At 60.2% G+C, this 11,908-nt stretch overlaps 1 protein-coding gene across 1 annotated transcript; it reads right to left on the bottom strand.

Moving 5' to 3' along the window:
* Positions 1-718: 718 nt before the first annotated feature.
* On the bottom strand, positions 719-10,663 carry LOC112121895 (general transcription factor 3C polypeptide 2-like; the record flags this gene model as incomplete). The annotated part of the gene is made up of 9 exons (XM_026663023.2): positions 719-1,025; positions 4,126-4,233; positions 4,779-4,904; positions 6,690-6,818; positions 7,176-7,263; positions 7,400-7,561; positions 7,799-7,943; positions 10,014-10,143; positions 10,526-10,663. Coding segments are annotated over 9 exons (1,239 nt in total), but the record flags the coding sequence as incomplete, so codon positions are not given.
* Positions 10,664-11,908: the final 1,245 nt, after the last annotated feature.

The following is an 11,908-nucleotide window of genomic DNA, read 5'->3' as shown; positions in this document are numbered from 1 at the left end:
GCTCCCTACCAGCTCCCCACCCAGGCCCCCATCCATCCTGCTCCAAGGAGAAGAAAACCACTAGGACCCTTTAAAAAACAAACACTTTATTGAACAGTTAAGATCACAGCGGCTCAATGTGAGCGAGTTCTCGGCTCCTGGTCTGGGTGCGAGGCGCTGCCCATACAGCCTGGGCCCGGCCCCACAGCTGCTCTGCAGCCTCTCCCCGGTGCCCACAGGCACCCGCGCCCGGGCCTGCAGGAGGGGCCTGAGCCAGACGCTGGGAGCCAGGCACACGACCAGACAGCAACAGGCACAAAACCACAACGCTACACACACACACACGGGCTCAACCCCGGGAGGGGCCCCTGCACAAAGGGTCACCCCACCCCCATCCCACTGGCAGGTGAGAGGTCCCTTCACAGAGTGTCAAAACCCTCCCCCCCCAGTTCCAGGGCTGGGTGAGGGGCCCCTGCACAGAGGGTCAGCCCCACCACTCCCCATAGTTGGGTGAGAGGCCCCTGCACAGGTCGCCCCCCCCCAACCCCCACCGCTAGGCTCACAGGCTGCGTGAAGGGGACAGCTGAAGGGGCTAGCCACAGCTCGCCCAGCCAGCCAGCCAGCCTCCCCGCACCCCGTGGGGGACAGATGGGGGGGCCCATGGGCCGGGAGCTGGCAGGCCGCATGATGCACTGAGCAGCTAGAGGCGGGACCCTGGCTGGGCTGCTGGGGTCTCCTCCCAGGCCTGGTGACCCCCGGGAGGCGCTGCAGCAGGCTCGCCTGGAGGCAGCTCCCCGTGCAGGGCCCCGGCTGGGCGGGCAGCGGGTGGGTGGCTACTGTTCCTGCAGGAGGCCGTGCTCGGCAGGGCTGGCGCTGGGGCTCTCCGGCCTGTCCCCGTACATGGCGCTGAACTGGGCCCGGCACTCCTGGAGCAGCTTGTGGCCCACGGGGGAGGTGAGCCCCACCAGGCAGTGCGCCCGCACGATGCCCGACTGGCCCCCCGACACCAGCCAGCCGTGAGAGTCCAGGTTGGGGCTGAAGCGAACCTGCCGGGAGAGGAGAGTCAGGCAGGGCCGGCGAGGGGGTCACCAGCTGTCGCAGCAGCAGGTCTCAGCAGGACAGGGGGTCACAGCTCATAGACTCATAGACTCATAGACTTAAAGGTCAGAAGGGACCATTATGGTCATCTAGTCTGACCTCCCGCATGATGCAGGCCACAAAAGCTGACCCCCTCACTTTCCCTTATCTCAGCTGTTGAAGTCTCCAGATCATGATTTAAAGACTTCAAGTCGCAGAGAATCCTCCAGCTTGCGACCCCTGCCCCATGCTGCGGAGGAAGGCGAAAAACCTCCAGGGCCTCTGCCAATCTACCCTGGAGGAAAATTCCTTCCCGACCCCAAATATGGCGATCAATAAAACCCCGAGCATACAGGCAAGATTCTCTAGCCAGACCCACATTTTACCAGCGATGGCACTTTATTACCTAATTGACTAAAATCACGTTATCTCATCAAACCATTCCCTCCATAAACTTATCTAGCCTAATCTTGAAGCCAGAGAGGTCTTTCGCCCCCACCGTTTCCCTCGGGAGGCTGTTCCAAATTTCACCCCTCTGACGGTTAGAAACCTTCGTCTAATTTCAAGCCTAAACTTCCCCACGGCCAGTTTATATCCATTCGTTCTCGTGTCCACATTAGTACTGAGCTGAAATAATTCCTCTCCCTCCCTGGTATTTATCCCTCTGATATATTTAAAGAGAGCAATCATATCCTCCCTCAGCCTTCTTTTGGTTAGGCTAAACAAACCGAGCTCCTCGAGTCTCCTTTCATAGGAAAGGTTTTCCATTCCTCGGATCATCCTAGTGGCCCTTCTCTGTACCCGTTCCAGTTTGAGTTCATCCTTTTTAAACATGGGAGACCAGAACTGCACGCAGTACTCCAAATGAGGTCTCACCAGCGCCTTGTATAACGGAAGCAGCACCTCCTTGCCCCTACTAGAAATACCTCACCTAATGCATCCCAAGATCGCATTAGCTTTTTTAACAGCCACGTCACATTGCCGGCTCATAGTCATCCTGCGATCAACCAGGACTCCGAGGTCCTTCTCCTCCTCCATCACTTCCAACCTATGCGTCCCCAGCTTATAACTAAAATTCTTGTTAGTCATCCCTAAATGCATCACCTTACCCTTCTCACTATTAAATCTCATCCTATTATTATTACTCCAATTTACAAGGTCATCTAAGTCTCCCTGCAGAATATCCCGATCCTTCTCCGAATTAGCAATACCTCCCAACTTTGTGTCATCCGCAAACTTTATCAGCCCACTCCTACATTCGGTTCCGAGGTCAGTAATAAATAGATTAAATAAAATCGGACCCAAAACCGAACCTTGAGGAACCCCACTGGTGACCTCCCTCCAACCTGACAGTTCTCCTTTCAGTACTACCCGCTGCAGTCTCCCCTTTAACCAGTTCTTTATCCACCTCTGGATTTTCATATCGATCCCCATCTTTTCTAGTTTAACCAATAATTCCTCATGCGGTACCGTATCAAACGCTTTACTAAAATCGAGGTATATTAGATCCACCGCATTCCCTTTATCTAGAAGGTCTGTTACTTTCTCAAAGAAGGAGATCAGGTTGGTTTGGCACGATCTACCTTTCGTAAACCCATGTTGTAATTTGTCCCAATTACCATTCACCTCAAGGCCCTTACCTACTTTCTCCTTCAAAATTTTTTCCAGACCTTGCATACTACAGATGTTAAACTAACAGGCCTGTAATTACCCGGGTCACTTTTTGTCCCCTTCTTGAAAATAGGAACCATGTTAGCTATTTTCCAGTCCAACGGTACCACCCCCGAGTTTACAGATTCATTAAAAATTATCGCTAAGGGGCTTGCAATTTCTCGCGCCACTTCCTTCAATATTCTAGGATGAAGATCATCCGGTCCGCCCGATTTGGTCCCGTTTAGCTGCTGAAGTTTAGCTTCCACCTCTAATACTGTAATGTCATTCCCTCCTTCTTTATTCCCCTCTGTCCTGCTCCCTCTATTCCTAAGCCCTTCATTAGCCTTATTAAAGACTGATGCAAAATATTCATTTAGATATTGTGCCATGCGTAGATTATCCTTAATCTCCACTCCATCTACATTCTTCAGCGGTCCCACTTTCTCTTTCTTTGTTTTCTTCCTATTTATATGGCTATAAAACCTCTTACTATTTGATTTAATTCCCCTCGCAAGGTCCAACTCTACACGGCTTTTGGCCTTTCTCACTGCATCCCTACATGCTCGGACCTCAATAAGGTAGGTTTCCTTGCTGATCCCTCCCCTCTTCCATTCTTTGTACGCTTTCTGTTTTTTCTTAATCGCCCCTTTGAGACGCCCACTCATCCAGCTAGGTCTAAATCTCCTGCCTACTAACCGTTTTCCCTTTCTCGGGATACAGGCCTCGGACAGCTCATGCAACTTCAATTTGAAATAATTCCAGGCGTCATCTGCCTCATCCTGCCGACTGTGAGGGGCTGCTCACAGGAGCTCCCTGCCGCCCCCCGCCCTATGAGATAGACAGGCCTGCTGCATGGCTGCCTCCCGCGGGCTGCCCCCTGCCGCATGTCCTGGGGCCCCCTGTGCTGCCCTTGGCCCTGCCCCAGCTGGGGGGGGGGAAGGGGGGGCTCAACAGCCCAGAGGCCAGTGGCTTCAGGTCTCCTGCCCCCTTCCCAGCCCTGCCCCACATACTCTGCATCTCCACCTCGCACTGTGGACCGGCTCTGAGAGGAGGGAGGGCAGGCAGCGGGTGGCAAGGGCTAGCCCAGCGCCCCGCAAGGGGCTCCAGCTGCAGCCTGGGGGGATTCTACCTGGGCTGAGCCAGGTCCCGCCCCCAAGCCCCCTGGGGTCCAGCCCTGCCCCCCAGCACTCTCCCCACTGCGAGGCTCTAGGAGACAGTGCAGGGAGAGCACATGGAGATCCTGCTGGGACTGGCACGGGGGGGTGAAGGGGGACCGGTGGGGGGCCGGGCCCCTCCAGCACAGCAGGAGTGAAGGGGGACCGGTGGGGGGCCAGGCCCCTCCAGCATGGCGGGGGGAGCAGCGACCCGGCTTACCGGGAGAGTTCTTCCCGGCACAGGGCTGCGGCCGGCGCTCACCTTGTGGATGGACTCCAGCTGCATACGGTCCAGGCTCAGCTCGGCCTTCACCTCCTGCTCGTGCATCCTGCGCATGGGCTCCCGGCTGAAGAAGTTTCGGAAGCTGCGCTGGGGGGCAGGGTACAGAGTGAGCAGGACGCTGGGGCAGGCCCGCGGGTGAGGGGGCGGGTCCGGGGGCGAGGGGGCAGGCTTGTGGGCGAGGGGGCGGGGGGCAGGCTTGTGGGCGAAGGGGCGGGGGGCAAGCTTGCGGGCGAGGGGGCAGGTGAGGGGGCGAGCTTGCGGGCGAGCGGCAGGCCGTAGGCCATGCGGCCTTGTGGGTAGTGCTCTGCACTGGCTCTCAGCAGAGCTGGATTCCGCTTGCAACTCTGCGGGGCCTGGTGACCCCAGCTTCCCCGTCTGCACAGAGGCACCCCCCCACACACACACACACAGGAGGGGGAGGGGAGCAGAGAGCCCCCCCACACACACACACAGGAGGCGGAGGGGAGCAGAGACCCCCCCACACACACACAGGAGGGGAGCAGAGACCTCCGCACACACACACACACAGGAGGGGGAGGGGAGCAGAGACCCCCCCCCCCACACAGGCGAGGGGCAGAGACCTCCGCACACACACACACACACGAGGGCGGAGACAACAGGGCTGCCTGTACCAGGTCCGTGTCCTGGAATCGGAGGCAGTGCTCCTTCGTCATCTCGCTGTACGTCCTGCTCTTCGGCCTCGGCTCCTCCTCGCCTCCCGCAGAGCTGCAGGGCACCAGATCCGCTTTGTAGATAGGCTGGGGGAGGAGACAGTACTGAGGGCAGGGCCACGCTGCTCCCAGTCCCAGGGACTTGGCTGGGGCCGGCTGTCCCCCAGGGGAGCAGGGCCTGGGATGACGATGGGGCCTCGCTGTGGCTCCTGTCCGGGGCCGAACCAAGGGCCAAGGACGGTGCTGACAGAGCTGGGGTGCCGGAAGGTAGTGAGCGAAAATGGGTCAGTCAGACACTGGGCACAGTAACGGGGGGCCGGGCTGCTCCCCTGAGCGCTGTGGGGCTGGCGAAGGAAGAGCCATGGGGAACCAGAACAGCTGTAGGAATGGGGGAGGCTACGGGAGCATGCGGCACCGGGCCCTCGTCCCGATGCTGAGAGGTTCCTGACCAGGGCAGCCAGAGCGGGGCCGAGAGGACACTGCCCTCCTGGCCCCGCACCATGGCAGCTCTGGCTCGGAGACCGGCCAAGGGACTGTCTTACCGGGGCTTTCCCTTCCCACCCTCGCCAAGGGCCAGGAGAGGCTGGTACAATTAGAGCCTTAGGAAGATTTCCTTGTCACTGGGGCCCACCAGCTGTTCCTTAATCAGGGGTTGTTATGGGCAGGGCCATGGACACCACAGGCCGAGGCCTCAGGTCAGGGCTGGACGGGGGCCAGGTGTGACGAAGTGGGGGGTTTTCTTGTTTTCTGTGGGGTTTCAATGGTTTGCATGCAGAGGGGGTGGGACTCGGTTTCCCTGGGTGTTACTGGTTTAACGAGGTGAGGGGAGAGGGAGTGTGTTTTGCAGAGGACCGGAGAGAGGACGCGGGGACCCATCCGGTGGCCGGGAGGATGGATACCCCAGCGACCGGTGACCTGGCGACCTGGTGACCCAGAGGCCCAGCTGAGGAGACGCAGCCGGTTCTGGCCAGTGGGAGGACAATGGGCTGCAGAGTGAGGACCCAGTGACCTAACCAGCCGGTTCCAGCCAGAGGGAGAAGCAGGAGCGGAGGCCCCGGTTTACGACCCTGTTTACCTGAAGAGGAGACAATGGACAGAGGCGGGGCCTGGGGCCAGTGATCTGAGATGCCCAGCTGGGAGCAGGGGGGCTCGGGGCTGGAGAGGGGGAGCAGGCAGAGCCCACCTGGAGGCAGAGAGACTGGGATGTGCTGGGCTGAGGGAGGCCAGGCCTGAGGGTCAGAGAGGTTCCTGTGCTGTGTTCAACTCTCAATAAACCCTTCTGTTTCATGCTGGCTGAGAGTCACTCCGGTCTAGAGAACAGGGTTGCATCAACCCCTTCGGGGGTGGAGGCCCCGGGGGTCCAGAGCGAGTGGACTCCCTGAGGGGGCCCACGGCAGAGACAGACGGGCTAAGGCTCAGAGAGGTGCGGATCCAGGAGGTGGAGGGGCCGGACCCCGAGAGAGAGTGGACCCCCGAGAAGGGCTGTCTCACTAAAAGGGGCACCCCCCACGGACCGCACGGGGCCAAGAGTGGGCACGATCTGTGAGTCCGTGACACCAGGTCACGTTAACACGTCTGTCCCCTTTATTCCCTCAGCCACCACAGCCCTCCACCCAGCCCCCCTTGCTCCCAGGGACAGGACTTGCCTTGTGCCCCACGGTCTTCCCAGCAGCTCACCCCCCCACAACCCCTCCATCCCACTCGCCCCAGCCCCATGGACCCATCCTGCCAAACCACTTGCCTACCCAACTCTATGGTCCCCCCGCCCCGTTCAGCCCTTGAGCCCCCTGGCCCCCACCCCCCTCGCATGCCATTCCCCCCAGAGCCGTGTCCTCAGCCCACTGGGCTGCTCCCCCAAGGAGAGAGACTTACAAATCTGCGCTCCGAGGGCCGCTTGATGTTGAGCGGGTTCATGGCCAGGTCGGGCAGCACCGCCGCCAGCAGCTCCCCAGTGATGTCCCCGGCCGCCACAGCGTTCAGCCAGTCGGAGCTGGAGATGCTCTGCCCAGGGAGAGGGGAGCAAAGCTGTCAGTGCAGGCCCCGCTCCGAGACAGAGGTGCCCCGGCAGGCCCCAGCCACCAGTCAGAGAGGTGCCCATGTGGCAGGGCTGGGATGTCCCTGGCGGGCCAGGAAAGGGGAACGGGAAACCCCACGGGCAGCAGGGCCCCGGCTCCACCCTGCCACAGGTTTGGACCAAGTGGGCGATGTGGGAGCCAGGGGCCCTGCTCCAGGCAGCACAGCGTGTCCCCGAGAGCCAAACCCAGCAGAGCGCAGGAGCCAGCAGCCCGCCAAGGGCTATGGGGCACAGCTGGCCCCAAGCACCCCAGGACCCTGACCCCTCCCCCCACCAGCTCTTACCCACACAGTCCCCTTGCGCGGGGCCACAAAATAGGCCTTGAAGCCCAGGTAGCCGGCGTCAATATAGTGGATTCCACACAGTCCGTACCTGCAAGAGAGAGCGAGTGAGAGCCCAGTGCTGGCAGGTTGCCCCCTCCCCAGGGGCCAGGCAATGCAGGGATCCCAGCAGGCCCAGCCCAGGGGAGGAGCCAGGCTCCCGCCACGGCACGGGAAGGGTCACTCACGAGGCGTAGCAGTTGTCCTGGGCCACAGTGACACCATTGTAGGGCAGCAGCCAGGTGATCTCGGTGGTCAGGAAACGCTTGATGCTGTTGATGGGCTCATAGAGCCGCCGCAGGTCCCAGAACTTGATCTTCCGGTCATTCCCCGCCGTAACCAGAAAGTTGCTGAGAGCCAGAAGAGGAGCAGCGCTCAGAGCCCCACGCCCCCACACCCCAAGAGCCCTGGGCCCCCTCCCCATCCCCCCGGGAGCCAGCACCTCAGGGCCAGCTCAAACGCCTGGCCCACACACCCTCCCCCACAGGTAACCGGGCAAGCAACACACCGTGGGGTAGGGCCTTTCCTAGCCAGGCTGGGCCCCTCCCTGGCAGGCACTAGCTGCCCCCGCCCGGCCCACCGCTCACCTGTTGACTTTGCACCACTCGATGCTCCTGACGGCATGGTCGTGGGCAAGGAAGCACCTGAAGGGGTAGAGCTTGAGGGAGCCATCGGGCTGGCGCACACGCTGCAGCAGGGACTTGGTGGGCAGGTTCCAGATGGCCACGGTGCCTAGGGGAACACACCGAGATGCCCGTGAGCCCAGCACCGGCAGCCCACAGAGCTGGGGAGCGCCCCCCTGCCACGGGGCAGCATCGGGGTTAGGGGGTCTGTGGGAATTGTCTGATTTCTATGAGCTATCTTTATGACTCTGTACAGATCTGCTTGGCACTGCTGCTGTGATGCTGACAGACCAGGTGCCAACTCATGCCAAGGCCCCGAGATCTCGCCTGAACACTGACCAATAGACAGCCGGAACCCGCCCGACTCCCCTGCGCTAGTGCTGCTAACACGGGGGTAAGTTTATACCAAAGTGTTCTGACTTTGAGATGCCTGCAGGATGCTCCTCTCCCGTCGGACATCTGTGCCCCACGGGACAAGGTGGTAGTAGAGAGTTGCATTGCAAACACTTAACGGTGCAAGCCATCACCCAAGAAAGCAGCATTAATTCATGGAAAACGCTGGCTTCCTACAGAAGGCCCTGTCCTGTCCACCAAGGCAGTCCATTGAGCACTGTGAACTCTCCAAGAACAAAGCCTTTGTTAACTGCCTCCCCCAGCCCCACGAAGGAGACGCCAGACCTCCTGGCCTCACCTTGAGCTCTGGGGGAAGGGGATAAAAATCCCCGACAAGAAGAAACTCTCTCTCCGTGCTGCTTGGACTTTGCGAGGGCAACACGCAAGGGTTCCCCTGCTGCTCGGCCTGGGCTTGCCCTACAGGACGTAGAGAGCTTGCTTGTTACAGCAGCTTCTACCACCTTTTGAGACCCTGCTTTAACTTTGTAAATAACCCTCCTTGCTTCTTCTTAGCGACCCTAAATCTTCAGTTAATGACAGGATTGGCTACAAGCGTCTTTGGTGTGGGATCGAAGCCTGGGGTAAGTGACTGGTGCTTTGGGGCTGGGAGTAACCTGACTATTGGTGTGATTTTTGGTAAGAGCTTGCGAGGGTGGCAAGATGGAGCGGAGGGCCCCAGGCACTGGCTGTGACTCCGTGCTGAAGCTGGGATTGTGCCTGAGGAGGTCACACTGATAATGGGTAGGTGAAATGGAAGCACAGAACTCCCAGCCAGTGTGGGGCGAGTGCCCTGGAGCCACCCCAGACAGCCACACAAGGGGGGGGGAGGGGCAGGGCAGAGAGACTGATTTTCTCCTGAGGCCCTGGCCCATCAGCTGGGGGATTTGAGACTCAGCTGCCAGGACCCACCCACTGGCACGGCCGGCCCTGCAGTGCCCAAGGGAACCCGCTGAGCGCAGAGCCACACTCAGCTGTGGCAGCTGAGCACATGACCACAGCATGGCTGGGTGTGGAGAAGACAGACAAGAACTGTCTGGTGGCTGTGTTGAGCTCTGGCTCTCAGAGACAGCACACACACCTCAGACGACTGACAGAGAGCGCCAAGACAGCAAGCCCTGGCCTGGCATTGGCCGGGCTGCACCACAGCTCCACCTTGGCCTCTCAGAGCTAGGGGCTGGCAGACGCTGTAGCCAGGTGGCTGATCCACGGTTCCCGTTTGGCCAGGCGGCCAGTGCCACTGCAGTTCCGCCCCAGGAGTGTTGCACCTGGATGGGACACAGGACAAGCCTCCTGCAGGGGCCTGGCTGGGCTGGACTCGCTGCAGGAGCCGCACAGACAAGAACTAGATAATCTATTATCTTTGAAAACTCCTGGCGATTGGGGGAGGTCCCGGATGACTGGAAAAAGGCTAATGTAGTGCCCATCTTTAAAAAAGGGAAGGAGGAGAAGGATCCGGGGAACTACAGGCCAGTCAGCCTCACCTCAGTCCCTGGAAAAATCATGGAGCAGGTCCTCCAGGAATCAATTTTGAAGCACTTAGAGGAAAGTGATCAGGAACAGTCAGCATGGATTCACCAAGGGAAAGTCATGCCTGAGAATTTTGTGCAGGTAACACTCCCACCCTGTGGCCACACCCTGTCCCCTTCCCATCCGTGCCCCCAGCCGCCCTGTCCAGTGCCCACCCTGTCACCTGCCTGCCCACCCTCCTGCCCCGCCAAGTATCCCACCCAGCCTCTTCGGCACCCTGGCCCTGCCCGTCCTAGTGCCAAACGGGAGGCTGACTCACCATCGTAGAAGCCGGCTGCCAGGTGCTGGTGGGGCTTGGAAGGCATCCAGGAGAGGCTGAAGCACTGGCCACACTCAGATGAGTTCCCTGCCTGGATGGAGCCAACCTGCAGGGTGGCGATGCACTGCACCTGCGGGCGCCGAGGACACGACCTCAGTTAACAGGGTCCTGGCGCTAGCCAGCCCCTCCAGGCCCCCTCGCCAGCACCCAAACCCATGGCATCAGCCCCATGGGACCAGGCATCACGCAGCACCGTGAGCTGCACAACCACTAGTGCCCCGCGGGACCCAACTCCCACCCCCCTGCTAGGCTGGGCCCCCACATGGGGAAATGCCCTGTGCTGCTCCCATTCCACCTCCCGGCCCCACGCTCCCCAGGGGCCAGGAGCCCTGCTGGGGCTCAGCACTGGTGCCCCCTAGCGACCCAGATTCCACCTGCAGTCCTGGGCCACAGGGGCAGAGAGTGTGGTGGCATGGGCTGGGCCCAGCGTGCCTGCACCAGCAGACACTCACCTTGCAAATGGTGTGCTTTGGGAAGGGCCCACCTAGGAGGAAGGAGAAAGCAGGACAGTCAGAAAGGGCAGGAGCTGTGCCGAGGGCCAGCTGAGCTGGGTGAGGCTGCCCCACAGCCCAGGTGAAAGGTCCCAGTCCCTAAGGGTTCACACACTGTCCTGGGGCCTGGCAGCTTGGTTGGCCTGGTATGCGAGGGCTGGAGGAAGCGCTGTGCAGTGAGATGGACGGAGCCCGATCTGGTTGCCGAGCAAAGACGGAGAGGGGAGTTGATCGCGGGCGCGGGGTCCTAGCCCCTATCTGCAGAGAAAATCCCAACTGCATTGAAAAGCCCCTTGTAGCTGAGAAGAGCCCAAGAACCCACAGCGGGACACTGATGCCAGACGCATTCGTCCCCAGGGCTGACCAGGGAGGGTGTTGAATTGTCAGGACAAGGGTGGATTCTCCACCCAGTGAAGGTGTCACATCGAGCCTGGCTGCCCTCAATGCTGGGGGAAGCGGGTGAGGTCCCCCGGCCCTTGTTATATATATATGGAGATATCCTATCTCATAGAACTGGAAGGGACCCTGAACGGTCATTGAGTCCAGCCCCCTCCCTTCACTAGCAGGACCAAGTACTGATTTTTGCCCCAGATCCCTAAGAGGCCCCCTCAAGGATTGAACTCACAACCCTGGGTTTAGCAGGCCAATGCTTAAACCGCTGAGCTATCCATCCCCCCGGATCCGGCAGGTCACACTACATGGTCCCTTTGGCCATAGTCTATGAATCTAGGAGCTCTGCCTTCATCATTAGTCATTAGGCAGCCCCAATAGACAGGTCAGTGGCCAATCAGGCCAGTTACTCCAGGGCTGCGCAAGGCCTTTCACTGAGCTGGGCACAGTGCCTGGCCAGCTGGCTGGCTGGCTGGCCCGCAGAGCACTCGCAGGGCCTGCCCGCCCCTTTGGCAGGTTTGTGCATGCCCTTGGCGGGGCTCAAAGGCAGAGCAGCGGGACCCGCACCACTGGGCCAGCTGCCCAGGGAGCTGCCTATGCAGGGCACACAGGCTGGCACGGACCCTGCTCCTGAGACAGGGCTGGCTGGCGCAGTGGGGACCCCTAACTGAAGCCCCACCCTTGTGTCCAGAGCCTCTGCGCCCCTAGCCAGCTCTGAGAGGCAGCAGCTGGTAAGGATAGCAGGGCTCCCAGGGCTTCCCCTCCGTGGGACTCCTGGGCTCATTCTGCCAGTCAGCACAAGGGCACCGTGGGCACTCTGCTTGGAAGGATCCCTGTACCTTCTGGGACTAGTGGTGGAGGGGGTGTCCTGGATCTCCAGGATCTGTGCCATACCCAGCTTTTAACAGTTCCTTGGAGGAACCCCTTCTGTGTGCCGGATCAGCTGGGGGTGTG

Source organism: Terrapene carolina, unplaced genomic scaffold (genome assembly GCF_002925995.2).
Source record: "Terrapene carolina triunguis isolate 2854851 unplaced genomic scaffold, T_m_triunguis-2.0 Scaffold31918, whole genome shotgun sequence".
Lineage (NCBI taxonomy): Eukaryota > Metazoa > Chordata > Testudines > Emydidae > Terrapene > Terrapene triunguis.
Note: the sequence above shows the minus strand (reverse complement) of the source record. Positions and strands in the feature narration are given on the sequence as shown.